The sequence below is a fragment of the Acomys minous genome, assembly GCF_964271855.1.
Source record: "Acomys minous genome assembly, chromosome: 12".
NCBI lineage: Eukaryota > Metazoa > Chordata > Mammalia > Rodentia > Muridae > Acomys > Acomys minous.
In genome coordinates this window covers 53,205,869-53,232,397 of record NC_140493.1, presented here as the reverse complement: position 1 = coordinate 53,232,397, position 26,529 = coordinate 53,205,869, and the positions used below count along the sequence as shown (strand labels likewise).

Genomic DNA, 26,529 nt, shown 5'->3' with positions numbered 1-26,529 from the left:
AAGGTGTGCATATTCAGAATATTAACTGTTCATTACCAACTTCAAGATCTCTCTTTTCTTTTTCCATAAGAATAAAAATCATTTAATAGTCTATATACTTGATAAGATACTACTATAAGAAAATTTAAAGATAAATGGTAATTACAAATACCTCTTAATTTTAGCACATTTCAAAAGAGTGATTTTTATAACATTTAAAATAATAAGGTGTTTTGGGCCCAGGGGTCCCGCTCAAACTAAGGCACCAGCCAAGGACAATACAGGCGGTAAACTTTAAACCCCTACCCAGATCTAGCCAGTGGTCAGAACAGTCTCCACACTAGAGTGGAGAGTGGGATATGCCTTTCTCACGTACTCTGGTGCCTCACCTTTGACCATGTCCCCTGGATGGGGAGACCTGGTGGCACTCAGAGGAAGGACAGCAGGTTACCGAGATGAGACTTGATACTCTATGAGCATATACAGGGGGAGGTAATCCCCCTCAGGAACAGTTATAGGGGAGAGGAATAAGGGGAAAATGGGAGGGAGGGAGGAATGGGAGGATACAAGGGATGGGATAACCATTGAGATGTAACAAGAATAAATTAATAATAAAAAATTTAAAAATATAAATAAATAAAATAATAAGGTGAATATGTAACTGTAGGAACACACTATTTGGATACTTGTGGTTTGTTTTTCTTTTTCCTTCCCATAAACTAAAGATTTCATTACTTTTCCTTTTGTTATTTCAAACATAGCTCAACTGGGGTGCCTTTTTTTTTTCTCTCTGAGGGAGTTCAAGACAGAGAGTTTCTTTGTGTAGCCTTGTTGACCTGGAACTTGCTCTAGGTTAAGCTGCCCTCAAACTCAGAAGACCCACCTGCCTCTGCCTCCCCAGTGCTAGGATTACAGACGTGCACATCCATTGTTTCAGTGCCTTTCCTTTGATGAACAGTAATGTGGCAGTGAGGGGCCAGCTTCACCTGCTCCTTCACATCCCTGATGAACACACTGATGGAAGTTAGGTGAGACTTCCATGGACATCTGAAAATGAGGGCCAAGAGGCGGAAGGTGGCTGCTGCAGGAGGCCACAGGCTTAGAGAAAAGAGTCACACTGAAAGTACTAATACACTTTGACATGCCGACATCTGAGGTGGTGTTATTGAGGTTATAATCCTACCACCTACAATCCTTAATGTCTCACTTTGCTGTTTTTGAGGGGAGGGAGAATTCAACCAGTCCGGATACTAACAAGCACTTGGGTAAGAAGGAACATGGGCAACTTCCCAGTGGCAGCACCGCTGAGGAAAATGTCTTTTTCCCTCTGCAGCATTTTACTTCTAAGTGTTCTGCCTTTTAAACCACTTTAATCATCTTTGCTTGTATTGTGTTTTGCTATATTGTTTTTGTTGTCTCTTTTGCCTAGGAGAATTTGAGCAGCATCGACATAGGGATCTATATGGGTTTCTAATGGACATCTGATTCTTATTAGATAATCTGTATCCCTTGGATAAGTGTGTGATATAAAGTTACCTTGGGTTGGGGGCAGGACTCAACACTGCACAAGTATTGAGGTCACCGATACTTGACAAGGCTAGATCAGCCCTCTCTCCCATGAACTTATCACCTATCCAGGTACTCCACTGTTTCCAGAGTCTCTTGGGTCACAACACTTCTCTTCAGCTCCGTAGCTTGCCATCCAGCCAGTCACACCTCCTGCACCAAACAGCTGTACTCCAGGCCAAAGCTCTCCTGACTGGAAGGGCTTCTAGGGTATTTTCAGAGGGAAAAAACCCCCCTGATCTTTAGGGTTCTAAACGAACACATCCTTAACCACTGTATGCAGTGGGAATGGACAACCTTACTTCTTCATCCAGGCTTCTCTAAGGCAGCCAGGGTCCTATGAAGGTTCTGCCTTACTATTAGGGACTCTTGGCTGAGACACACAGCAGGGAGGAATGCCTTTGAGATGACACATCAATTGCGCGCGCGTGTGTGTGTGTGTGTGTGTGTGTGTGTGTGTGTGTGTGTGTGTGTGTGTGTGTGTGTATAGTGCTTACTCTGTCCCTTACCATCATCAGAGAGGCTGCCTTGGCCCCTGAACTATGCCAGAGTAGTACTGTCAAAGTGTAAAGTGTCAAAGTTTTTCACATTGAAAGACCCTGTGCTTTTTAATGAGAAAACAAGGAAAGGGAGGAGTCTGGTAGACACTACTTTTCATATCCACTAATCATATTAGACACAGCGGTTCTCAAAGGGGAAAGAAGGGGACTTAAACATAGCTAGAGCGAGACAGTGCATCGGGGTTAGAACAGTTCACTGGCAGGCAGAACCAGAAAACAGCATGCCAGAGCCAAGAGACTGACTTTTGGATGTGATAAATTGTATATCAAGGAGTCCATTGATTTAGGTGCTGCCTGTGCAGGTTATAGGTTAATGAGTTTAATTGGATGGAATGTCAGCCATACAGGATTCCTGTGCTTTTGATTATAGATTGTGAATCAACCTTTTTATTGATATTTTATATTCAGTAGTTAGTTTTTCTCTGGAAAAAAAAACCTGTACGTTACCTGAACTTCACTTTTCTCATTGGTCCCTTTCTATTTTTCCATGATTTTCTGATCCCATGTCTTTAAAGGTACATTTCATCTTCCTGGAACACAGTGCCATCTAGTGGACAAATTGCTAGTTCAGCACCCAAAGTAGGCGGTAAATTTCAAAAGCAGGCCCAAACTGTACTTTCTGATCTGTTTCTGGACCAAGTGTTTTGAGGTTTTTAATAATGATGACAGGCTTGAGTGTATACCCAACTTAGCAAAATTTCTGGTATTTCTGACACTCCTTCCTAGACACTTACCTTTTGAGCCAGGACTAGTCATTTGAGTTTTCTTTTCTTTGAAGAGCTTACTGATTACTATTTTAGAGATGGTGTGAGCCTGGGAGAGCTGGGCCTAAAAATGAGGTGAACTAAAGTCTTATGCAGTAGCAGACTTTATTTAGAATATCAGACAACTTATACATGAGTAAAATGTCCAGTTACAAGGAAAAGCTGCATGTGACAGACAAGCTGCATGTGGTAGACAAACTGCATATGGCAAAATCAGGTTTTTCCATAGAGGCATATAAACGAATAACAATAGCCAGTTGTAATCAGTAATCAATGGTAAACTTCTATCTGCTATACCTGAAAGGGTCACGAAAGCACTTTCCAAAGAAACTGAGGTCACAAAACTCTTGTCTGTCTGTCTGTCTGTCTGTCTGTCTGTCTGTCTGTCTGTCTGTCTGTCTGTCTGTCTCTCTCTCTCTCTCTCTCTCTCTCTCTCTCTCTCTCTCTCTCTCTCTCTCCCCCTCCCTCCCTCCTTCCCCCTCCCTCCCTCTCTCCCCCTCCCTCCCTCTCTCCCTCTAATGTACATTGGTGTTTTGCCTGCATGTAGTTATAGACAGTGTGAACTGCCATGTGGGTGCTGGGAATTGAACCTGGGTCCTCTGGAACAGCAGTCTGTGCTCTTCACCACTAAGCCATCTCTCAGCCTCTGACTCTTGTCTTATTATCTTCCAAGCACTCAGAATTCTCACACAACTCCATTCTTGGACCGTGTTCTGACAGTTTATGTCTTGTTTGTTTGTTTGTTTGTTTGTTTTGAGACAGTTTCTCTATGTAATAGCCCTTGGCTATCTTGGACTCACTTTGTAGACCAGGCTGGCCTTGAACTCACAAAGATCTGCCTCCCAAGTGCTGGGACTAGAAGCACATGCCACTATGCCTGGCTGACAGTTTATGTCTTAATTAGGCTAGTTTCTCTAAAATACCTAGGAGGAACTAATGTGTTTAAGAATAACCTCTATGCCATACCTGAGAAAGAACAGTTTTATCACATACTGCCATTTGCAGTGAGACAGTGTTCCAACAGGACTTCAGCAGTAGAGAGGAAGTTGAAATGAATTGTAATCATGTTTTTGTACATAGCTCCAAAATAATTTATCCATCTTCTTCCATGAATATGCTATGGGTTGGACTTTGATTATAGTTGTTTATCTGAACAAACAGAAGAATACATAACTGCTTTTGTGTTCTTTCATGTATGTTATTATTGATTGATGGTATTATTTGTAAATATGCTTCTTTTTATATTTCAGAAAAGATGTTGGTTTAAAGCGATTTTTTCCTAAGAGTTTACTGGATTCTGTCAAGGTAATTAGAATCTACTTCATCATAAACAAATATGAGTCTCCGACTGTATCCCTTTCCTATTGAAAACTTTCCATTGAGAAAGTAAAATGGTGCGTTTCCCATTCGCATGGTAAAGCTGCAGTGGGAAAAGCTCACTGTGCAAAAGCACCATGGCTTTGCTTGATGATTGTAATAACCACCTAAGTGCAAAACTAGAAACAGTTCATGCTGCAGCCCTGTCGCCAGGCTTTGTAAAGTCTATATTTTGATACACAGAAGAAAAGGAATACTGTTTTAAGGAATCATAGTGAATCATAAGCACTGTGTGTGTATATTGCTGTATCCCTGCACAGATGCATGTCTCTATATCCTGTGCATGAGTTTACATTGCTGCATCCCGTTTGTATCATTGTGTTTGTGTGTGCGTGCACGCATGTACATGTGTATATGTGTATGTGCCACTAGGTCTAGTGTGTTTGTTCACTTTGTCTGGTGTATATGTGTGTGCTGCATTCTCTGTGTGTCTATGTCCCTGTCACCTGTGTGCATGTTTGCATTGCTGGCACTCTACATGTGTGGTTTTTGTGATGGTAACTTTGGAAGTAGCTTCCAGAAAGACCGACTCCAACATGGCTATCATTGGAGACAGCACTCCGAGCTCTGAGTGCTATTTCCCATCCAATCCAGAGCACACCTCCAGACACCTGCTTACAGTGGGAGAACATAGATCTGGTCTGTGAAGGGTTCTTTTGCCAGCCTCACAGTGTGGGGCATGACCTCTTATTTCTACAGTGAAGACTCTTCTGTGGGGATAGTACGAACAAGTAACATATCAATGTCCATATCAATACAGTACCTGTCAAATAGCAGTTCATAAACAATGGCTATTATTACCTTTATTTTTTTACTATTACAAAGATATTTCTCTATATCCTATTAACCCAAGGCCTATTAAAGCTAAGGCATACATACTAAATAATGTTTAGTTCTAGTTCAGAAAATTGGCTCCATAGCCAAACTATCTTGTTAAGAGTCCTGGCGTCAGTGTAAATCACCCATGACTTTGGATAAATGATCAGTTTCCACTTCTGAAACATAAATAGCACCAGCTTCTGACATATATTGTCTGTGAAGAGCCAGCAAGTCAGTTGTATACATTCTTAGAAGATGAGTTCCATAGATGTGTCTGGCATGAGAAGATGTTTAGCATGCTACTAAGCATGATGAAAGATTGAGTTCTGTATCTCTTACTGCATGACTGGACTCACAGGCATGGATTTCTTTTCTTGCCAGTAGAGCTAGACTCTGTTTTCTGAATGTGGTCCGTGCTGGCAGGTCACTGTACTTTTAAGTGCAATCTGTGGTAAAGCCCTGTGTCTATGCCTTGGTGCCGGCCACTGTCAGACCCATTCCCGTGGTGCCTTGAGGTTTATATTCCTCCCCTTCTGGAGGTTGACAGCATGCTGCCTACTGTAAACAGTTCTTGGTCATATCACAGGGAAAATAAATGTAGAGAGTTCTGGAAGTGCAGTAGGTCTTAAGGAGAGCAATAAGAAAGTGCGTCCTTTGTAGTATTTGGGGCTCTTTTTAGGGATGCTACTGCACTTTTAAACTGTCCGTTGAGTTTCGGCTCTATTAGTGAAGCACTGGAAAGAGGTGTTGGGGCTCTATCTCTTGCTGGTCCCTGTCTGTCACAGAACCCAATCGTATAAGGGTGGCAGGGACTGGGAATACAAATGTAGAAGATGCTGTCCTCTCTACAAGTTGGCTTAGATTTGGCAGAAAGAGCTTTAAATCAAGGTTTGCAGATTAGCTGAAAAATGGCAATTATGGTCCTTAGGAGTGTTGGCAGTCTTCTGGAGTAGGTAGAACCTTGGTTTATCTGGATTGCTGTATTGTTCAGTGTGAGGACCACAAAGGCATGGAACAGAAGCCCCCTTATTCCAGCTTGAGACAGCTCAGGAATAGGAGGACTGTGGAGTCATTGAAACAGGGTAAGCCACAGTGTCTGCAACTTGACATTGCTATTAGTTGGAAGATACTCCAGCCAACATTCACTTAATGGCTATATTTTATGTGCCAGTGATTCTCAAATGATAAAGCCTTTGCTGGCTTCTGAAAGCTGCTGTCACATGTAAAAAAAAAAACCATCCCAAGTATTACTGCTGTTTTGGGGAGTCTAAGACACTATTTTAGGTTTACAAACAATCATTATATTCAAAACAGGGATGTGAGTACAGGCCATGGGTGTGAGGCAGATGCTGATGGAAACTTAGTGGAGCCTGCCCATGTTCTGTGGTCTCTTGCTCTGGCCTCCTTCTTCATGCCCTTGCAGAAATGGAAAACATGTCTTCTAGCTTAGATCGTACACAGTATCAAAGGGGCTTGCTTTTCTTTCTTAATTTGTAATTTTATAGTTACTGTCTTGTTTTTGTCTTCATATAGTATATTTTCACACAATGAAGTTATCTAGTACCAGGTATATGGCATATTTGATAGATCCTGTTTAAATCAAAGAATAAAAAACAAACAGCAACCTTAAAAACAAATAAAACTGGAGAATAGCCCAGAGAGAGGGACATCTGCCCTGCTGCCACCACACTCTTCAGGCCTTTCCCAGCTCTGTCCTTCCTGACCTCTTTTGTCCTGCTCCATTCCAGCATGCTTTTTCTCTGGGAGCTATATCTGGTTGAGTGGTGAGGGCTCATCCCTGATTACGCTTTGAGTTGAGTCAGGGTGTGATCTCTATGGCCAGTGCTGTCTGTGGACATAAGTGCTGGGCCAAGAGGCCTGCATCTTTCACAGAAGGGGATAAGGACAACTCAATAGCAATCTGCATGACAGATTGGAAACCAAGGAACATAAGCAGAAAGAGTGGTCAAGGAAAATGTGAGTCTGGGAAACCTCCAACTTAGTCCCACCCCACCCCCTACCGTTGGCATCCCTGACAAAACCTACTTCAGAAAGTACCACTCCTTTATTCAAAGTTACCCACGGAAGTATATAATTACTGTTAGCCGTATAGAAGCTAAGTTCATGCCATGGCCTACATTGGTCTTCTGTCCTCAGAACTCAATGTGGAGTTACTGTTTCCTTGCCTCCCTGGGTCTCACACACTGAAGATCAGGAGCTTACTCTCTAGGAAGCCCTGTCTCTATTCCCACGTATTTATATAAAGACAGCACTCTAATGAGTAACGGGAGCAGAAGCCAGTGATTGTAAAGTAAAACACTACAGGTGGTGGGTTTTATTTCTTCTGTACGTGTGTGTATGAAGCCACAATGAGCTCTCTTCTAAAGGCATCTGTTCTGGGTGAACAGATTGACTGCTGTCTTTGTTGTATAACAGTAAGATAGGATTTCAACCTCCCTAAACTAGATCATAGAAATGTTTTATAGCTTTCATAGATATTGGTTGTGAAAGTACATACCACAATTTGTATTGTGTTGAATGAGTGCTTTTTTAGATCCTCCTCCTTGCTGTATGTCTTCAATTTTTCTGAAGAAAGTTTTCTGAAACTCTACTTTTTAGATCCAATAACAAGAGACTTTTAAAGTTAATTGTCTATGCACTTTAAGAAATGGTATTGGAACATGTGAGTGCCTGTATATGTCTTCACTTTTTCTGCTACTGGCCACGCACCCCTGTGGCACATGGTTTAATGACTATGTGCCACATGTTTAATATGCATGCTGTTATCTTAAACTTCTGCTGAAGGAATAAAGCCCTGTGTTGCTCAACTGTACCTTTCAAACTGGCCACAGGGCGAAGTTTGTTAAAGTGGATTTTACAGCACTTAGTGCTCTACTAGCTATTTGGCAAGTGAGCTTTTTAAGTAGTGTAAATGGTATGAGTATGATTGCAGTTTTTTCTCTTGGTTGACTTGAAAACATATTTAACTTTATCATTCAGGCCAAAACACTAAGAAAACTGATCCAGCAAACATTTAGGCAGTTTGCCAACCTTAACAGAGAAGAAAGCATCCTGAAATTCTTTGAGATTCTCTCTCCAGTGTACAGATTTGACAAAGAGTGCTTCAAGTGTGCCCTTGGAGTAAGTATGGGACCTTGGAAGATGGAGACTAGTTTAGTTTTTTCTTGTCCTACATTTCTGATAAAAGGAAAACTAGTTTGTCATAGTTTTTAACAACAACAACAACAACACTGCTTTGATATTTAATTATAAGGGGGAAAGTGCATTAATTAGATAATAAAATTATCTTTGTGTACCTGTACTCATAAGTAGATGTTTTTTATTCTGGTCTGCAATTTGATTAGCTGTTCTCCTAGGGCTAGTTTGCCTGTTGAGATAATCTTTCTAGAGAAAACAATGGCTTCCTAGATTCAAGAGTGACCAGGCTTAGTAGATCCTAGGTCAATGAAGTTATAAATATTTTTATCTTATTTGGTTAGATTAGATTAATAGCAAACCAAGTCGTCTCCCAACCCAAGTCCTTTGATGTATTCATGGCTCCATATCTAAAATCATTTTTTTCCTTCTGGCACCTGTTTCTCCTTGTTTGTCCTTCCAAAGTCAAGTTGGATTATTTCCGTGGAACTGGCCATCGGCCCAGAAGAAGGGATCAGTTACCTGACAGACAAGGGCTGCAATGTAAGTTGACTCCTTGGAGGACTCATGGGTTTGGTTGTGGAGTGGAGTTGAGGACTGAACAGAGCATTCACATGAGAGACTGTATTCTGCAAGGAAATGCCTTTATTCATTACATGATCTTCTTGCTCAGGTGGGGTGTAGGAAACACGTAAACTTTAGTTTATTGCCTTTGGAGTTCCTTAGCCTTGAAGGGAAATGAATCAGACAAATTAGGTGGATGAGTGAAAACTAGAGGGGCTGTTCCAGCTTACCTTGAGGCCTTATTATTATTATTTTTTTTTTATTGCAATTTAGGACCTTGTACATTTTAGGCAGGCACTCTATACTGACCTATGCTATGATTCTTATTTGTTTGTTTGTTTGTTTGTTTATTTTGAGGCAAGGTTTCTCTGCGTAGCCTTTGCTGTCCTAGACTCGCTTTGTAGACCAGGCTGGCCTCAAACTCACAGCAATCTGCCTGCCTCTGCATCCCAAGTGCTGGGATTAAAGGCGTGCGCCACCAGGCCCGGTGATTCTTTTTTTTTTCTTTTTTCTTTTTTTTTTTCTTTTTTTTAAACTAACTTCTAGATGTGATTTTAGTGTATTTGTACTGGCATCCTACTTTTTAGATAATCCTTCTCTTTAATCTTTACAAGCTAATTACAAAAAAATATGTATCATAATTTAAAATTCTGATTTCCAAGTTGCCCTTACCTCATTGAGGAAAAATGCTGGCCAGAGAGAAATCTTCAGGTTATCCAACTGCTATGTGCTCCTGTTACGTGCATCAACAAATGCAGCTGAGCACATGCTTGTGCCAGGTGCCAGCCAGGGACATGCAAGGAGGGCCAAATAGACTGCAGCTCTTTGATGGAATTCTCAGTCAGGCATACATGGAATCGGTGCCACATAATGATGACTACAGAGTGAGTGGCAAGGTGTTGAGGATCTGAGTCTGCAGTCAGGCAGTGTGTTCTGAGGTCTTCCTCAGTAGCAGGTACGCCTTTTCACTGGTATGGATTTCTGATCACAAGGTTGTATTTGTGCTTTGTATGACTTTCCACATATACTCCTTGCTTTCCATTCCTACTCTGCTTTGCTTCTTCCCTACAGTCCTTTCTCAAAGGCAGTTCTTGTTCCCACTGTGCCCACATGTAAGTGACCAGCAGCTGTTTTGTGCTTTTTTCCTCACTCTTTTTGTTTTTGTTTTTAGTTTTTTTCTGAGACAGGGTTTCTCTGTATAGCCTTGGCTGTCCTGGACTTGCTTTGTAGACCAGGCTGGCCTTGAACTCACAGTGATCCACCTGTCTCTGCCTCCCGAGTGCTGGGATTAAAGGCGTGCGCCACCACGCCCGGCTTTCTTAACTATTGGATGGAAATGGTTTTATTCAAGCACACATCCTCCCTCTTGTGCATCTTCTTGCCTGTGAACTGGCCTTCCAGTCCTCCTGGCACTGATGGCTTTCTGAGACCAAATGGGAGTGTCTCAGTCACCAGACTTTTCCAATTTCTGCCCCAAGATCATGTTGACATAAGTATTCGTTCGTTCATTCATTCATTCACTTTTGTATGTTAAGTAGATAGGTACATGTGTCTGTGTATGTGCATGCAGAGGCCAGTGGTGATTAGCTTTCTCATCACTTTTCTCCTTAACCCCCAGAGACAGAGTCTCTTACTGAACATGAAGCTCACTGGCTAAGCTGGCTAGGCTTGTGCACACCCAGGGTCGGCCTGCCTTGTCCACTGTTCTCCCCTGCAATTCTGAGGTTACAGGCATGCATGGCCATGCCTATCCTTTTCCCATGGGTTTTGGGGATTTGAGGTCAAGTCTTCATGCCTGCACACCAAGCAGTCTTAGCCTTTTCCTCAGAGCCCAGAAGAAGTGTTCTTTTGCATGTATTTTTAGAAAGTGCTGCTTTCTCTCTGGTAGAAGAGATTCCAAGTGCTAGAACTACTGAATACATGCAAAGCATTTTAGTTTGAAAGCAAGTTGCCAGGTTGTTTCTCAGAAAGGATAGGAAACTTCTGTCCTTCATAGTGTGAGCAAGTAGTTTTCCTACTTCTAGATTCCACCATTTTTACAGTTCTTGTCAGTTTCATTTGTTTCGTTATGTTTTTGTTTTGGTGCTGTTACTGCTGTTTTGAGACAGGGTCTCACTTTGTATCGCAGACTGGCCTTTCCTTAACACTGATTGTGTAACCAGCCCAGGCCATCCTCACACGCAGTGTGAATAACTCTGACTGTTGAATAGCTTCTGACTGTTCAAGTGCTAAAATCACAGGCTTGAGCTACCATACTTGGCTTGACTTTTACATTTGCAGAAATTGGAAGCATTTTTGTTCTTCTGTCAATGTAAAGCAAACATCCTGGGAATGGAAGCCTGGCTCTTTGGGTTCACTTCTTACCTATGCCTGTGTTACCAGCACATACGTCTTTTTCTTTGTGACTTGTCTCCTCACGGGTCTAGGAATCGGAAATGTTTTCCTTTGTTGTCCCTTTTTCCCCCATCCTAAATAAATCTCTTACTGGCTGCTATTTTAAACATACCAATCTCAGAACTCTCACTGCATTTCAGTTACTTCTCCATACTGTCTTGACTTTGGGATTTTTGGTTGAGTTTTCAATAAATTCTGCAGGAGAAAACAGAATGGTTATCTAACCCTGAGACTCAGTGTGACAAGATCTTGAATCCAAATGGACTATAGATCCACACATGAAAAGTAAAAATGATAGTTTAGAAAAAAACAAGAGTTTCTCATGACTGTGGCAAGGACATTTTACCCCTTTTCCCTGAGACAGGGTTTCTGTGTATCCATGGCTGACCTAGATAGAATTCATTAGGTAGACCATGCTGGGCTCAAACTCATATTTGCCTGCCTCTGCCTCCTCCCTAGTGCTGGGATTATGGACATGCACCACCACATTCATCATGGATGTGACATTTAAAACAGGATATTAAAATAGTAACTCAGTAAAATTTTTGATAAATTATTTTAAATAGAAATTAGGAATTTCTTTTTATCAAAAGATGGGATAAGCCGGGCGGTGGTGGCACACGCCTTTAATCCCAGCCCTCGGGAGGCAGAGGCAGGCGGATCGCTGTGAGTTCGAGGCCAGCCTGGTCTACAAAGTGAGTCCAGGACAGCCAAGTCTACACAGAGAAACCCTGTCTCAAAAAACAACAACAACAACAACAAAAAAAAAGGGATAAAAGCCAGGTATTTGTAATAAATGCTTTTGTTAAAAGCTCCTTAGCTTAAGACTGACTACAAATAGGAAAAACACAGCCAGCCTAGCTAAGATTCCCAAGTGATCAGTGACTAGATGAAGGGCACAGTGTGCTACCAGCTGGTGATAACACTCCACACTTTTCATCTATTGGATGGGTGCGTGGAAACGGAGGCTTCAGGACAGATGCAGAAACAGCACTGGCAACAGCACAGAAGCAGGAATGCTGAGTCCAGGGGGATGAAGTGTAAATGCCTTGGCCTTTCAAAAAGCTTGACAATGTCCAGGTGGTTGTGACTTAATGATTTTTACTTACACTCCTTAGATTTGGTTTGTAGCCTTTTTTCTTTTTCTTTTTCTTTTTTGCAAGATTTTTTTCTTTAATATTTTACATTATTCTCCTCTTTTCTATCTCTGGTGGTGTACATAGTCCTAGATGGAAAAGTCTCCCTACATTTTGTTCAGAGATGTTGATGAAAAATGGGGTTTAGAGGGCTTAAAAGCCACTGTTTTCTTCTGAGAGTGCATTGCAAAGTTGCTAGCATCTTGACACTGGCTTTACGACTTTTGGGTTCATTTTTTCATATCTGTGTCTGTGTCTCTTTCTTGGTGAGGTAGTAATGATTATCGCTGTGGGGAAAAGTAAAGACATTAAGAAATTGAGGTGGTTATCCTTCTTTGTACAGTGTAAGCCCATAGAAAATGCTCACCTTTGTTGATAGGTTTCTGCCACTGTTGTGCATATTTCATGTGAGCAACAAATTTTGGCAGCACAGATATTTATGTGATCTAACTTGTTTGCCCCTGTTTGGCCTATTACTTTTGTCATCTGCTTCTTGTTCTCCTTTTCTGCTGCACTGATGCCAGTGTCTCTTCCTGGTCTAACACACTGCCAAACTTATTGCATGGTTCGATGTCTGGCCCAGTAGATTCTCTTTGGATGGATTTTGTATAACATTCTCTGTAGGTCTTTTTCCTTGGATGTGCTTAGTCATTTAGTGTTTCAGAACCAAATTTTAACATACTAATGGAAAGTATGTCACTAGAGTTAGGCTTGTGAATCAGTGCCTTGTCTAACACTGTACCTGCAGCGATGTACACATACAGGGTGACTTTATGTGGTACAGTTCTTACTAAGCTTTAATAGCATGCCTTTAATAATTTAAAATTATGCCATCTAAACAAAGTGTGATGGCACACACCACACTTGTAATCCCAGTGACACAGGAGAGACTTGAAGCACTAATATTGATACTCTATAGGATTTACTAATAAACTTGCTTAGGAAATATTAAGTTATACAATATAGAATTTAGCTGAAGGAGCACTCCCTCTAATCTAATTGAAAGATAAGTGGTGGGCTGGAGAGATGGTTCAGAGGTTAAGAGCACTGGCTGTTCTTTCAAAGGTCCTGAGTTGAATTCCCAGCAATGACATGATGGCTCACAACCATCCATAATGAGATCTGGTGCCCTCTTCTGACCTGCAGTAGTTATATACAGGTAGAATGCTGTATATGTAATGAATAAATAACATTTTTAAAAAAGAAAGAAAGATAAGTGATATACTTACCAGACTTGTTAGAAACTGTAAGAAAATTTTGTGCCAGTATTGACATTTAGGCTTGCTAAGAAAGTTTCTGCTAATGTTTATTCACCAAGATTGACCTTGGATTAGAACCATTTCCATAACAAAAGAAGACAACCTGGTTTACAACCAGCCATTTAGGCCCATCCCCATATCAGATAATCTGCCTCAAAGGTGCAGGCCTGGTCTGCTATTAATCAAGTTTCCTGTGTCTTATCTGGAAAGCTAAATCTGCCAGGTGGGCAAGATGACCCTGGGTAACAGCTACTTGGGGGAGGGGGAAACCACTAATGTACTTAAATAATTCTGGCAGTATCTTTGCTATGTAAATCTCCCATTTCTTTTTAAATTGTTCAAAGTGTAATTTGCACAACATTTAAGGATGACAGCATATGGAATGTATAAGCCTACAGCCTTTATAAGTTGGTAAATTTTTCTGTTTAAGGCTAGTTTCCCTTTGGCATTAGCCAGAACCATTTGTTGACTATTATTAAAGACTCTTTATTTTTACTGAGTATATAGAGTGGATTCTTACTGGGAAGACATATTTCTATAATGCCAACAGTTGGATAATGAAGGCAGGTAGTTCGGAGGCCAGCCTGAGCTACATTCTAATACTTTGTCAACAGACAAAAAAAACCTTTGGTCTTCTGCTTAGATTTTGTTGTGAGTAGCTCCTATTATCATGCCGAGGACCTTGTATCCTGTTCTTCTGCCCTCTGCTTACAGCTCCTATTGTAACTTATGTGAGCACATGTGCTGGTAATAGGCCATCAATTCCTTATAGCACTACATTGTCCTGTAAATGCTTACATACTATATTTTTAACTTGTATAATTTTTTCAACTATTTAAATGATCTGCTCTGATGGAGAATTCTATCAGGGTTCTTGAACTGAACAAGTGGTTTATGGCAATGGTTCATTTTCCTTTTTTCATTCCCCTATGTGGAAGCTGAGATTTCCCTTACCCTCTCATTTATCTGGGTCTCCTTAAGTTGTTACCACAGTCAGGCATGCCCAGACCTGGGAAAAAGCCCCAGGGCCACACTGTATGACTTTGACCAGAGGAAAGTGTCTGACTGGACAAGGCTCTTGAGGAAACTAGGCTTGTGGTTGGGGCTAGAAAGAGTCACATAGCAGCCAGCAGAGCCCAATCTGTGGCCTAAGAACTCTGCCTTTCCTTCCAAAGCCCACACACCTAGCAGACTTCAACCAAGTGCAGACCATCCAATACTCAAACAGTGAAGACAAAGACCGGAAAGGAATGCTACAGCTCAAAATCGCTGGAGCCCCTGAGGTAAGAGAATCTTGCCCTTAAGAATTTGACCCAGAAGAGAAGTTAGATGAGTAGAGAGGTAGAAAGGATCCAAGAGGAGTTGAAAGAGGGTAAAAAACATGATCAGAATACATTGTCTGAAAAAATTTTAAGTTAAAAAACAAAAACTAAACCATGATCTGTGGGGTAAGGATGGGTAATCAGACTCACAATTTCCTCATGTATAAAGATTAAAAACAGTGGTTAAATGTCTTAAAGATAGGAAAGGTGTACTTATATTTTTAAAACCAGGACTATTGCTATGAGTATAATCGGAATCCTCTCTGAAACATCAATGAAGTTTGTCCCATCCTGTAGGACATACTCAAACCAGGGTCCATCTGAAAAAGGGGGTACAAATTGGAGAGAAAAGGACAAAGACACGGGGATATGAAAGCCAAGATGGATTCTGTTCAAGGCTCCGCTTTATTACAAGAGGGTGCAGTATATATACTGAAGATACACCAGATTTCTTGTTACAAGCTCCCTCCACTAGCCCCTTAGGCAGACCAAAAAGAAGGCATTCTCCAGAAAAGGAAAAGCTCTCTGCTTTTGTGTCTCACAGTAGTAGGTAATCCAAACATCCAGGTACAGCAAAATCTCCAGCGAAGACCAGCATCTTAAACAACACAGAGGATTCTCCCAGCAGGGGTGGGCAGCTCAAAAGGTCAGCAGAAGGCATGGCTTCTGTACAGCTAAGCCACAGCACAGAAATATGGCCTCTGACAGAAGGTAGTTAGAATTGTGGGTGATCGCCTTTAATCCCAGCACTCGGGAGACTGGGGCAGGCAGATCTCTGTGAATTTGAAGCCAGCTGGTATACAGAGAGAGTTTCATTTCAGGACAGCGATGGCGGGGCTAGGGGTGGGCATTGTGTGTGTGCTGTGAGTGCTGCTGATCCTCGACAGTATTAGAAGATTCTCTGGGGATTCATTGTGATAATGTCACCTGAAACAGTGTGCTAAAAATAGGTAGGCGGGGCACAGTGGTCCACACTATAATCCTAGCCCTCTAGATTCCAGGCCAGCTCTCAGGCATGAACCACAGAGCAAGACCCTATCTCTAATCACCAATAAAGGGAAAGGAAACAAAATAATAAGTGGGAGAAGAAAGAACTGTTTGTGGGGTGTGGTGGCGCATACCTTTAATCCCAGCACTTGGGAGGCAGAGGTGGGCTGACCTCTGTAAGTTTGAGACCAGCCTGGTCTACAAAGCAAGTCCAGGACAGCCAAGGCTACACAGAGAAACCCTGTCTCAAAAGAAAGAACTGTTCAGCTACACAAGACCCTGGCCTCCAGACAAAGCATATTGAAGAGCAGTTGGAGACTATGGCTCAACTCTCCTCACTAGGCTACTTCATCAGTGTCCTGCCTGTGATTCTAAGTCACTGACATCTGTTGCAGGATATGTGATCACTGTTCTGAACCCTGAGGTTGTGGTATTTACTGGAAAAAGCTGTTGCTAGTTGTGGTATGGCTCAGCCCTAGCTCACAGCTCTAATTCAAGAGGTTCTGCTTGAATATTGTCAACAGGATTAAAGTCAAGAGGCAGAGCAAGTGACCAATTGACAGGAAGTGAACATAAGATTATTAAGGGGAAAACCACTCTAGAGTAGAAGAGAATGTCAGCAGGACAGAAGGGGAAGGGCATTCAGTTTGAAGGAGGTTGTTTGAGATGGTGTCATGGGAGAGGAGGCATTGCTTCTGGGATGTTGGCTGAGGGGGAAGGTTCTGAGCTAGCAGCTTTTAACCCCCAAGATCTGGCTCCCAAGTCTTCATTGGTAAAATCTAAAGATTGAGATTTTGTTAAAAACAATAGGCATCTGAAGTTAATATCTAGAAACTGCTTAGCAGATCCTAACCTGGAGTATAGAAAACTTGCTGCAAGTTACAGTTTCCTGCAGAGATCCAGTGCACCACTCAAACTGCTCTTTCCCTTTGCTGTCTTACAAGTAGTGATAGGAATTTTAAGTGTGAGAAGCAAACCATTCATTTTGAACAAGTGCAAACAGCCATATGAACCAGCACACACTTGAATGTGAGAATAAAATACAGTTTTTGTTGTCTTCAGATAACACTTAGAGATAGGTCTTTAGGCAGTTTATCAAATACAATCTGCTTCATATGAGAGTGGATTTTTAAGCCTCTGGGCAACATGAATACAGAAAGATTAAAATTGTATCAATTTCCTCTAATGATAGAAAACTAAGATGCTTGGTAAAAGTTTATTGCACATTAGTCTCTGGAATAAGCTGTGCTTTAACTTGTTACCTGAATTCTTAGAGTGTGCCCAAGAGGCCAGACACTCTGAAGAAAATATTTTTTGCTGACTCCTTTTGTAAAAGTAAACCCTGGTTTCCGTGTTTTTTATCTTATGCGCTGGGTGTGTCTTCTGTCAGTTTACCCAGGAATGATAGCCTTAAATACCAAACTTCCTGTTTTCACTTAAATCTGGCAAATGTTTCATTTCTACTTCTCTGTATTCAAGTATATGCAGAATTGTGATGTCATGATGCAGCTGTCCCTTTGATTACTGGGAAGAACAATAATGCCTCTTTCTTGTTCTTTCCCGTTAGCCTCTGACAGTGACGGCACCATCCCTAACCATTGCAGAGAACATGGCTGACTTGATTGATGGATACTGCCGGCTGGTAAATGGAGCCACGCAGTCCTTCATCATCAGACCCCAGAAAGGTAAGATTCTATTTTCATTCCTGCTGCACAGAAAGACAAGCTCACCCCATAAGCTGGTTCTGACCTTGATAACACTGTAAACATGAAGGACAGATGTATTGTTGTGATGCTTTTTCTAGGGACAGTGGTCCATATCATAGCCTGCAGACTCAAAGCTGGCCTGATGTGCATAGTACAGGGCTTTGTTTAACTTAGAATAGCTCCTGAGTTAGCCATTGGTTCTTTCAGTTCTAGAGATTTTCTTCCTAGTTCTTTTTTACATTGAATTTTCTATTCTGTTGGGATTTTATTTGTTGTTGTTGTTGGTGGTGGTTGTTTTTGTTCCTTGTTTGTTGTTGGTGGTTTTTTTTTTCTATACATTTGAAAAGCTTAGAGTAGGTAAGGAACAAAATATATTCTATGTCAAGATACGAAATTAAGGATTTGAGTGAATACAAATATCCTAGCAATGAGGTTCATGTCTCCTCATGAAGAAGAACCTTGTAAGTATGGTTCAAAGACAAGTGTATACTGAAAATATGGATTTCTGAAGCTGTCCTTGAAAACATTACAAGTGGATCAGTAGAACACAGGGAGAGCCTGGGCTTTCTAGCTCCTGCAGTGTTCTGTGTGTCATGTCATAGGCTGTTTACTCTGCAGACCCCAAGCTAGTTAGTTTTCTTCCTTTACTATACAGCTCTCTGAGAGTTAGCTCAGGGCCAGGTACCCTGGAGGTGATAAGGGAAGGGTGAGCAGTTTGGCAGTGGGCTCTGAGGGCCTCAGAAACATAAGAGGGCCAAACAGAATGCAGGGTTTCCAGAAAGATCCCTGTAAGGGACGAGAGTATAAGGAAGAAAGGATGCTGACAAATCTCTCTGCAGCTACACACATTGTGCCATGGTACTTCCTGCATAGTTTCTGGGTGTTACTAGTAAACCATTTGATCAGAGGCAGAGTGTTCGGGCTTTTGGCAAGGCACTTAGACTTTGATTTTAAGAGCTCCTTAATCTTTAAATAATTTGTGAAGACTATGCTTTATTAACTTATCATATCTCTGTATTAAGACTCACCATATTTTTCCAACAATGTGAACACAACACCTAATTGTGTTTGTTATGTATTTAGGATAGAAACCCAGACTAACGTAAAATAGAATCAGTGTAACCACGTGGCTTAAAGGACTGTCACTAAATACCAGAGTAAGGCTTCTCCTCCTTCCTGAACTTAGCTGCATATTCTCGTAAAGAAGTCCAAGGAGCCGCTCATATCTGTTTCCTTTTTCTTCCTAGAAGGTGAACGGGCGTTGCCATCAATACCAAAGTAAGTGCTCGCTTGTGAATTTCTTTACTTGGTTTTGTTAGAAGCTTTAAGAAAATCATTAGGTTTTACTATCTGTTTTTCTGAAAAATTAAATTTCTACATATATTCAAGGACCTAGAAAACATATTTCTTAATATGAATCAAGTAAGTTGTAAGTTATATATGAAACGCAGGTTTAATCAAGAAGTTTCAAAATTAGTTTACCCCTTATTTTAAATCTACACAGGATCTAAAGATGGTTATGATAATAAGAGGCTTAGACATTCACTTTATGGTGTCATCACTGTCTTAAAAATGGGAGGACAATGAAGGAGAAGTAATTGGTGATTTAATATTACTGTTACAAATTCCACAAGAGGTGTGTTGATCTTTAATGTAATTAAACAAATCAAATAGTAATGCAAAAAAATTACATTATTATTCCTAGTCAGCGTGCTAGGAAGTGGGGCCCAAGGTATGAAGGCAAAACTCTAGCCATTCAGGTAAACAGGTGACTGAACAGTAGAAGCTATTCATTCTCACACACTTATAAAGTAGTGGAACTCTGGAAGCCTGGGACAAGGAGGGCTAAAACTCTTTTCTGTAGCCACTTTCTCAGCTTCTCCTTGCTAAAGATGCACTCAGGCGCACTCAGGCTTACAGTTATATTGGAGACAGAAAAGTGTGACATACTACAGAATAGGGAAGGATCTAGGCAGAGTCCAAGGAAGCCAAGGAGTAATTTTCCAGGAGTCCCTCAGGACACATTGACATTCTACCCAGTAAGAAGCGGCAGAGTTATAAAGGCTTGTCCTTGGGGACTTGGTGCTAGGGTATTTAGATATGTACTGCCTGTCAGCTCTAACCTGCAAGTCTACCGAATCCACCTGTCCTCTTCAGCCCCTCATCAGACTGTCCTAAATAAAGCTCTTTTCTGACATATGGCCTTGCAGGGCCTACCTGACTTGCTGACATCTCTAGCCTTAGTTTTGCTGTTTTTCATATTCTGTTCCGCTAAATTATATTTGTTGAGTTTCTCTCCCAACTCCCTTTCAGGCCTTTCTCAATATTTCTCCTGCATGACACCCTGATTACTTGCCTTAGCTCCACCCATCCCAGCTTTCTTGTACTTCACTTTGGAAACACAGGTCTCTGAGCCAGGAGGATGTGCCTTTTCATTTCTCTATAACATCTGGTCAGTGTGTAACCACACTTTGGGAAATAGTCTTCTTGGCTTGTTCTCATTCTCCTGACAGTCAGCTCTCTAAAAGCCACATCCTGTGGAGTCGTAATTGTGAGGGTGAGCAGGAACTGGAGAAGCAGTTTTCTCTAAGCTGGGCTGGTGAGCTACATAGTCTGCTCTGTGTTCCTCTTCACGACATCAGCTTGTGCTTTCTTAGAGTGTCTGCAGCTGGAAAAGTGTAAGGAATCATTTTGATCTGGCTATATAAGAATTCTAAACATGACTGTAAACCATGAGCAAAGGAGGCATGAATTAAAAGTTACTAACAGATGCCACAGAAACCAAATCAATTCATCAGATATTGAGGATGTGATTTCCACAGACCTTACAGCAAGTAGACTCTACTACTGGACTTACCACAGTAGTGACAGATGGCAAGCAGATGCAAAAGCTGATGGGCAGGGACCTGGTGTTCTGGCTATGGAGGAAGAAGCAAGTATAAAAGTATCTTTTATTCACCAGATGTAATTGTTATCTCTGAGGCTTGCTGCCTCCATCTGCTAACTTAGGCCTAGTCCAGGAAGCTTCTAGCCTTCATACAATCTTTCTAGGCCTCTGAGACTTACTGCTCAATAAGCTCACCCTTTTTAGTTCTTTCTGAACTCCTGCTGGTTGTTTCAATTCAGCTGTTGTGGCTCAAACTCCTCACCAAGTTGACTGATTTCAAACTGGCTTCTCTGCACTTCTGACTGAATTGCTCTGCTTGGCCATATAGTGACTTTGGCTATATCTTCTGATATTCTGGCTCCTCATTCTCTGGCTCATTCTGTCTTCACCTGTGTCCAACTTGTTCTCTTGTCAACCAGTCTCCTCCCTCTCTCCCTCTGCTCTGCCTCTCTTAAGTTACATCTCTTTTTTCTCTGTCACATCTTTGATTTGTCACTTTGTGTCTCAATTAAACATCACTTTCAAACTTGGGTGCTTTCTTCTATAAACTAACTTTACTTTCATTGTTTGGGATTGAAGGTGTGTACTAAGGGTATGCCTGCATTCCAGCTGGATCACACAAACCTAGATGGTCTTTGGATGTGATCAGAGCAGCCATGTTGCTGGATAAAAATTCCTCTACAAGCAAGCATTGTAGTTTGCTCAACAACACTATGCCCTGCCTGCTAAAGAATGGAGTTGGTGCCCAATGTGGTAGCCATGTAGTTTCAGTGGAAGAGAAACCTCTGATTTGGCAGACAATAGCTTCAGTTTTTATAACTAAAGATATATTCCAGGTATCTATAGAATTTAGTGAAAGATAATTGTTGTTTGTAACAAAAATCTCAGGTTGAAGCCTGCCAGCTCAGAAAGGCAGAGAAAACACGGAGATGACCATCTTTCTAAGCCAGTGCCCTCTCTCCCATGCTGCCATTTCAAACAACCTCCTTCAAACTGAATCTCTCTTCCCTCTACTTCCTGTGTATCTCTCTATCTGTCCTCCTGACTTCCTTTTCTTAATGTTTTTTTTTTCTTAGTAGTCCTATGTTCACTTCCTGTCAACTGGTTGCTTGTTCTGCCTCTTGACATGTTCACAACATTCAAGCAGAAATTAAAGGTGTGTGCTAGGATTGAGCCACACTACAACTAGAAATAGGTTTTTCCAGTAAATAAATTATATGACCTTATACAGTGGTTTTTGTTTGTAGTAGTTAACGCAGTTTTATATATAATATTTATGGTTGCAAAAAAAAAGATAAGGTGGGTTAAGTTCTGATCTTTTTCAGGTATAAACCCTGTATTCTAGGGAAATTCTCCATTTGGTACTTGTACAGTAAATGTTTATGGAGTAGGAGGAGGTTTTCCTTAAGAATAAAAACCAAGCCCAGGGGTCCCGCTCAAACTAAGGCACCAGCCAAGGACAATACAGGCGGTAAACTTTAAACCTCTACCTAGATCTAGCCAATGGGCAGAACATTCTCCACAGTTGAGTGGAGAGTGGGGTATGACTTTCTCACGTACTCCGGTGCCTCACATTTGACCATGTCCCCTGGAGGGGGAGACCTGGTGGCACTCAGAGGAAGGACAGCAGGTTACCAATAAGAGACTTGATACCCTATGAGCATATACAGGGGGAGGAAATCCCCCTCAGGCACAGTCATAGGGGAGGAGAATAAGGGGAAAATGGAAGGGAGGGAAGAATGGGAGGATACAAGGGATGGAATAACCATTGAGATGTAACAAGAATAAATTAATAAAAAGAATAAAAACCAAGAAAATGGCTGAAAAAATGTAGAATTCCTATTTTTAAAAGATACATTGTTGTTATTATTAGTAGTAGTAGTAGTGGTAGCAGTAGTGGTAGTCGTATTGTGTGATTGCATTGCACACATGATGTGAGGGGGGCATGTGCCACATAGCACCAACATGGAGATCAGAAGAGAATTTTGTGAAGTCAGTTCTCTCTTCTTTTACTTTTACATAGGTTTCAGGGACCAGACACAGGCTGCCAGGCTTGTAGTCCTAGCATGTTTACTTGCTGAGCCATTTCCTCGACCTGTGGGAGTCCTTTTTATCTTGTGTTTGGTGCTTTCCAAAAATTGTAAAGTATACTTGTATTTTGTTAATTGTCACTAATATTTTTCAATCTGCTGAAAAGCAGATACTATAAATAGCAATGTATATGTACTTCTTAATTATTCACATGCTTATAAATTAGTTTTTACCTCTTTACATTTATTAGTGTGCATATTATGTATTTGTGTATGCACACATATGTATACATACATATCTGTGAGCACACATGTTCCCCAGTGCTGGACTTGCATCGGTTTGAAGACAACTTGTAAGAATCCATTCTGTCCTTCCACCATGTGGGTCCCAGGGAGCAAACTCAGATGTCAGGCCTGGTGGCAAGAGCCTTTACCAGGAACTATCTTGCTTAATTTAGGTTTTAAAGTTTTTAGTTGCATGGTTCTTTACAACTTTTGGGCAGTTCTTTACAGTCTAGCATTAAGCAGAAAATCTATATAGCCTTTACATTATATAATAAAAGTATTATATAAATAGCTCTAATTCACCTTTGTGAGCAGCTTTGTACAGGCAAGTCTATCATTTCCATTTGTTTGTTTTTAGTTTTTAAGTTGATCCATCCTTCCTTTTTTCCCCCTCCCCCTCCTCTTTTTCTTTTTCTTTTTCTTTTCTTTTCTTTTCTTTTCTTTTCTTTTCTGTGCTGGAGATCCCAGAGTCTCACATGTGCTAAACAAGTACTCTGTCATTGAGCTACATCCCCAGCCCAGTTGTCCGTTTTAATATCTGGTCTTAGAGGCATTGACACAGTCTGCCCATAATCAGTGTCTTAAAAAGTAGACTCCAGTTTAAAAAAACAAACCACCTGTCTAGCATATAATCTTTCAGGAGTGGTCCTGGCCTTCCTAATCTGATGCAGATACCTAGGTAATAAGGACGGGTATTTTGGTCCTGGGAAGGACAGTATTTACAGTTAGTTTGCTCTGTTGTAGGTTGGCCAACAGCGAAAAGCAAGGCATGCGGACACATGCGGTCTCGGTGTCAGGTAAGGATCTTTTGGTAGAGACCTTGAAGAGCAAACTGTAAGGAGGACAGTGCAGATGCCACTCTGTGTGTTCATTTGCTTAGAACATAAAGCCCCTCTGCGGTTTTACTATTGTGAAGTAGCTGTCCAAGTGGACTTTATTAGAGATGCTGCACATGACCCTACCATATTACTCACCAGTATATGTAGGACTCCAGATTGTTTCAGTGCCATGTTTTGTTTAGAGTGAAACCTCAACTTTTTAAGTTGTCGTTATAAATTATCTTTAGAGTTTAGCAGGATTTAACAGAATACACTTCATATTGTGTGTTTGAAGTTTTAAATATGTGATTTTTTTAAAAAATGGTTTTCATCTTTCGCAGTTAACATAATGGTTATTTAATGTGGTCAAGGTACTTCATCAGCATTATCTTAACTATTTGTTGGTGTAGTGACTTTCTGGTTATAATTTCAAAGTGACTGTGCCCCTTTTCCTTACCTAAAAATGTGGAAGATAGAAGAATTTTAGGGAGAGACAGAAAAAGGCACCTTCCAAGGACTTCAGCTGTGTACCTTAACATACATTATACCCTACTGTCATACATGCACATAATGTCCATATGTGTGTATGTTACCACATACATCTGTTATCAGCTGTGCATGTGAACATGAAGGTTATATTTCTAAAATAATACCTCTGATACATTCAGGATGAGACAGATGAGACTCAATTCCTGTTTGTTTGTTTGTTTGTTTGTTTGGAGTCAGCTTTTCTTGAAATTTAATTTGTATTTTTGCACCGTTGTCTCTGGATCCTCTTTTGGTTCCCAGTATAATAATGTATCTGTCTGTTCTCTTCCTTGTTTACAAATATCTTACAAACTCTCATTCTGCAGATGTTTGTGTTTGTGATACACAGTCGGCAAAGTTGCTGTGTTAGTGGGCAATATTGTCATGCTCTGATAGCCTAGAGCCAATAGCTATTTCCTGGCAGAGTTCAGCAAAGCTCTTGATTCTGGATTTGGTCTCACTGGACAGTGTCAGGGATGCTGCATGTTCCTCAGGCCAAGTCAGCCATTTGAGAGCCTAAACTATGACTTGGAAAGAAACCTAGACTTTTAGAAGGGTTGCTGGGTGTTCTCAGCCTTTTGTATGGTTCTTGTTCAGCTTGTGGTGAGTCACCACAAATTTTAATGTGGTGAAAGGGAAAAGGCTTACATGCCATAGTAGGAGTCCAGAGGAAAGAAGCATTGTCTAAGCCTCTGAGGTGATTCTTCAGTACGGTCTACAGGACAGGTGGGTGAGGCTTGAGCACCACTTATCATCCAGGCACTGAAATGTGTATGCCCTGTGGAAGGGCAGCTGCAGGCGAAGCCCAGGGACTGGTCACTATGTTTGCCACAGTCCCCTCAGTGCCCAGACACAAGAGTGAGCTCAGACTTCCTCATGAGCTTGACAGTATCATTCTGTTGTTTACCTTTGGGTGTTACATAGATGCTGGGCCCCGTGGCTTTTATATCCTCACTCTTCAGGCTAGTGCTCTGTTTCACTCAACTGTTGGTCAACATCGAAGCTCTGCATTTTACTTCTCAGCCAGCCTCTCCTATTAGATGCCTCTGCTCCTCAAAAGAAAAAGTTGGCCAATTTTTTTTTCTCTTGAAACCAAATCTTTCTTTGTAGCCCAGGCTGGCCTGAAGTTCTTGATGTTCCTACTGAGTCTCCTCAGTTCTACAATTATTGTTCTGTGCTGCCATGTGTAAGTGGCTGGGGTTTCGTGAGTGTTCTTGTGTTTTAGTCTTTGCTTTATGTTCTTTTCTATGAATTAACTCATAAAATCCTTCTAACAGACTGCTGAAATGATCTCTTCTAGTGTACAGATGAGGGAGCTAAAGCCCAAGAGTTTACAAAATTTGCTGAAGGTACACAGTGAATAAAAAAGAGAGTCATTGTGCAAACTTAAGTATCAGCCTCAAACTCCATTTTAATTTCTTGGTATTCTGCCTTTGGTTTATTCTCCTGAAGTATCTGAGGAGGAATTGTGTTTACTTTTCTTGAGTTACTTCTTTGAAGAAAATTTTCAATAAAAATTCTGTGCCTGCCAGATGATGCTCAGACTCAACCAGACGCTGCTGCACCATTCCTTGGCCTCAGCCCACCTTTCCCCTCTCCACCTTTCCTCAGACACATTGTTTCTCATTCACATTATGCTAGGGATTGTGGTCACTCTCTTCTGTCTTGTTCTGTCCTTCCTTACCACCCCCCTACCCCCCCACCCCCAAAAAAAAGCTTTCCATCCCTGAAAGTGACAGACAGTACTTTGGTCCTTGACCATCACTACACAGTTTCCAGACCCAAATAGAGAGGAGTGCTCAGTGTCCAGGGGTGATCAGCTACAAGATTCCATTGATCTGGTTGATCACACCATCTACTGCTTGCTCCTAGGCAAAGTCAGGCTAGTAAATCCAGTCTTTGTAGACTGTAAAGCAGTACCTACCAAGCCTGGAGCCTGTGCACACTGACTCCAAGCACTCGCCTGGCATCCCTGGGAATGTTTTTGTTAGTTTGTTACCTAGCTGACAGTGATATGCTATAACCATTTTCCAAGATTATTTCTTGACTTTGCTATTTGTTTCCCATGTAGGGTGAGATGCTGACATTTTGCACTAATTCTATTGTTGTGGGCCTGTGAATTTCTGTATCTCTTGCCACAGTGAACCTGCTTTGTGCAGGCAAGTGGAGTGGGCTGTGGACTATAAGCTCACTTTCCTGCTATACCCTGACTCACTTATGCATGATGCATTCTACCAGGTGGACATGAATGCATTCAGCAAGTACCTGCTGTGTGGGGTGCCTTAGATTGGTTGTTGGATGGCTTACCTTTGAAATTCCATCTATTTCTCTGTAGAAATGAGTAAGAGTCTCTCACAAAGAAACCTATTTGAGTAACTTTAGATATAATATT

General features: G+C 41.3%; 1 protein-coding gene across 13 annotated transcripts in view; it reads left to right on the top strand.

The window, feature by feature from the left end:
• PTK2 (protein tyrosine kinase 2) overlaps nucleotides 1–26,529 on the top strand; it is a gene marked incomplete at its 3' end in the record, with an annotated part of 207,235 nt that overhangs the window by 99,483 nt on the left and 81,223 nt on the right. For all 13 annotated transcript variants that reach the window (XM_084803037.1, XM_084803036.1, XM_084803034.1 and 10 more), the window contains 7 exons: nucleotides 4,120–4,174; nucleotides 8,066–8,206; nucleotides 8,687–8,764; nucleotides 14,750–14,857; nucleotides 17,451–17,568; nucleotides 18,837–18,867; nucleotides 23,536–23,588. In XM_084803037.1, coding sequence (XP_084659163.1) covers nucleotides 4,120–4,174; nucleotides 8,066–8,206; nucleotides 8,687–8,764; nucleotides 14,750–14,857; nucleotides 17,451–17,568; nucleotides 18,837–18,867; nucleotides 23,536–23,588 — 584 coding nt within the window. The remainder of the gene's footprint in view (nucleotides 1–4,119; nucleotides 4,175–8,065; nucleotides 8,207–8,686; nucleotides 8,765–14,749; nucleotides 14,858–17,450; nucleotides 17,569–18,836; nucleotides 18,868–23,535; nucleotides 23,589–26,529) is intronic.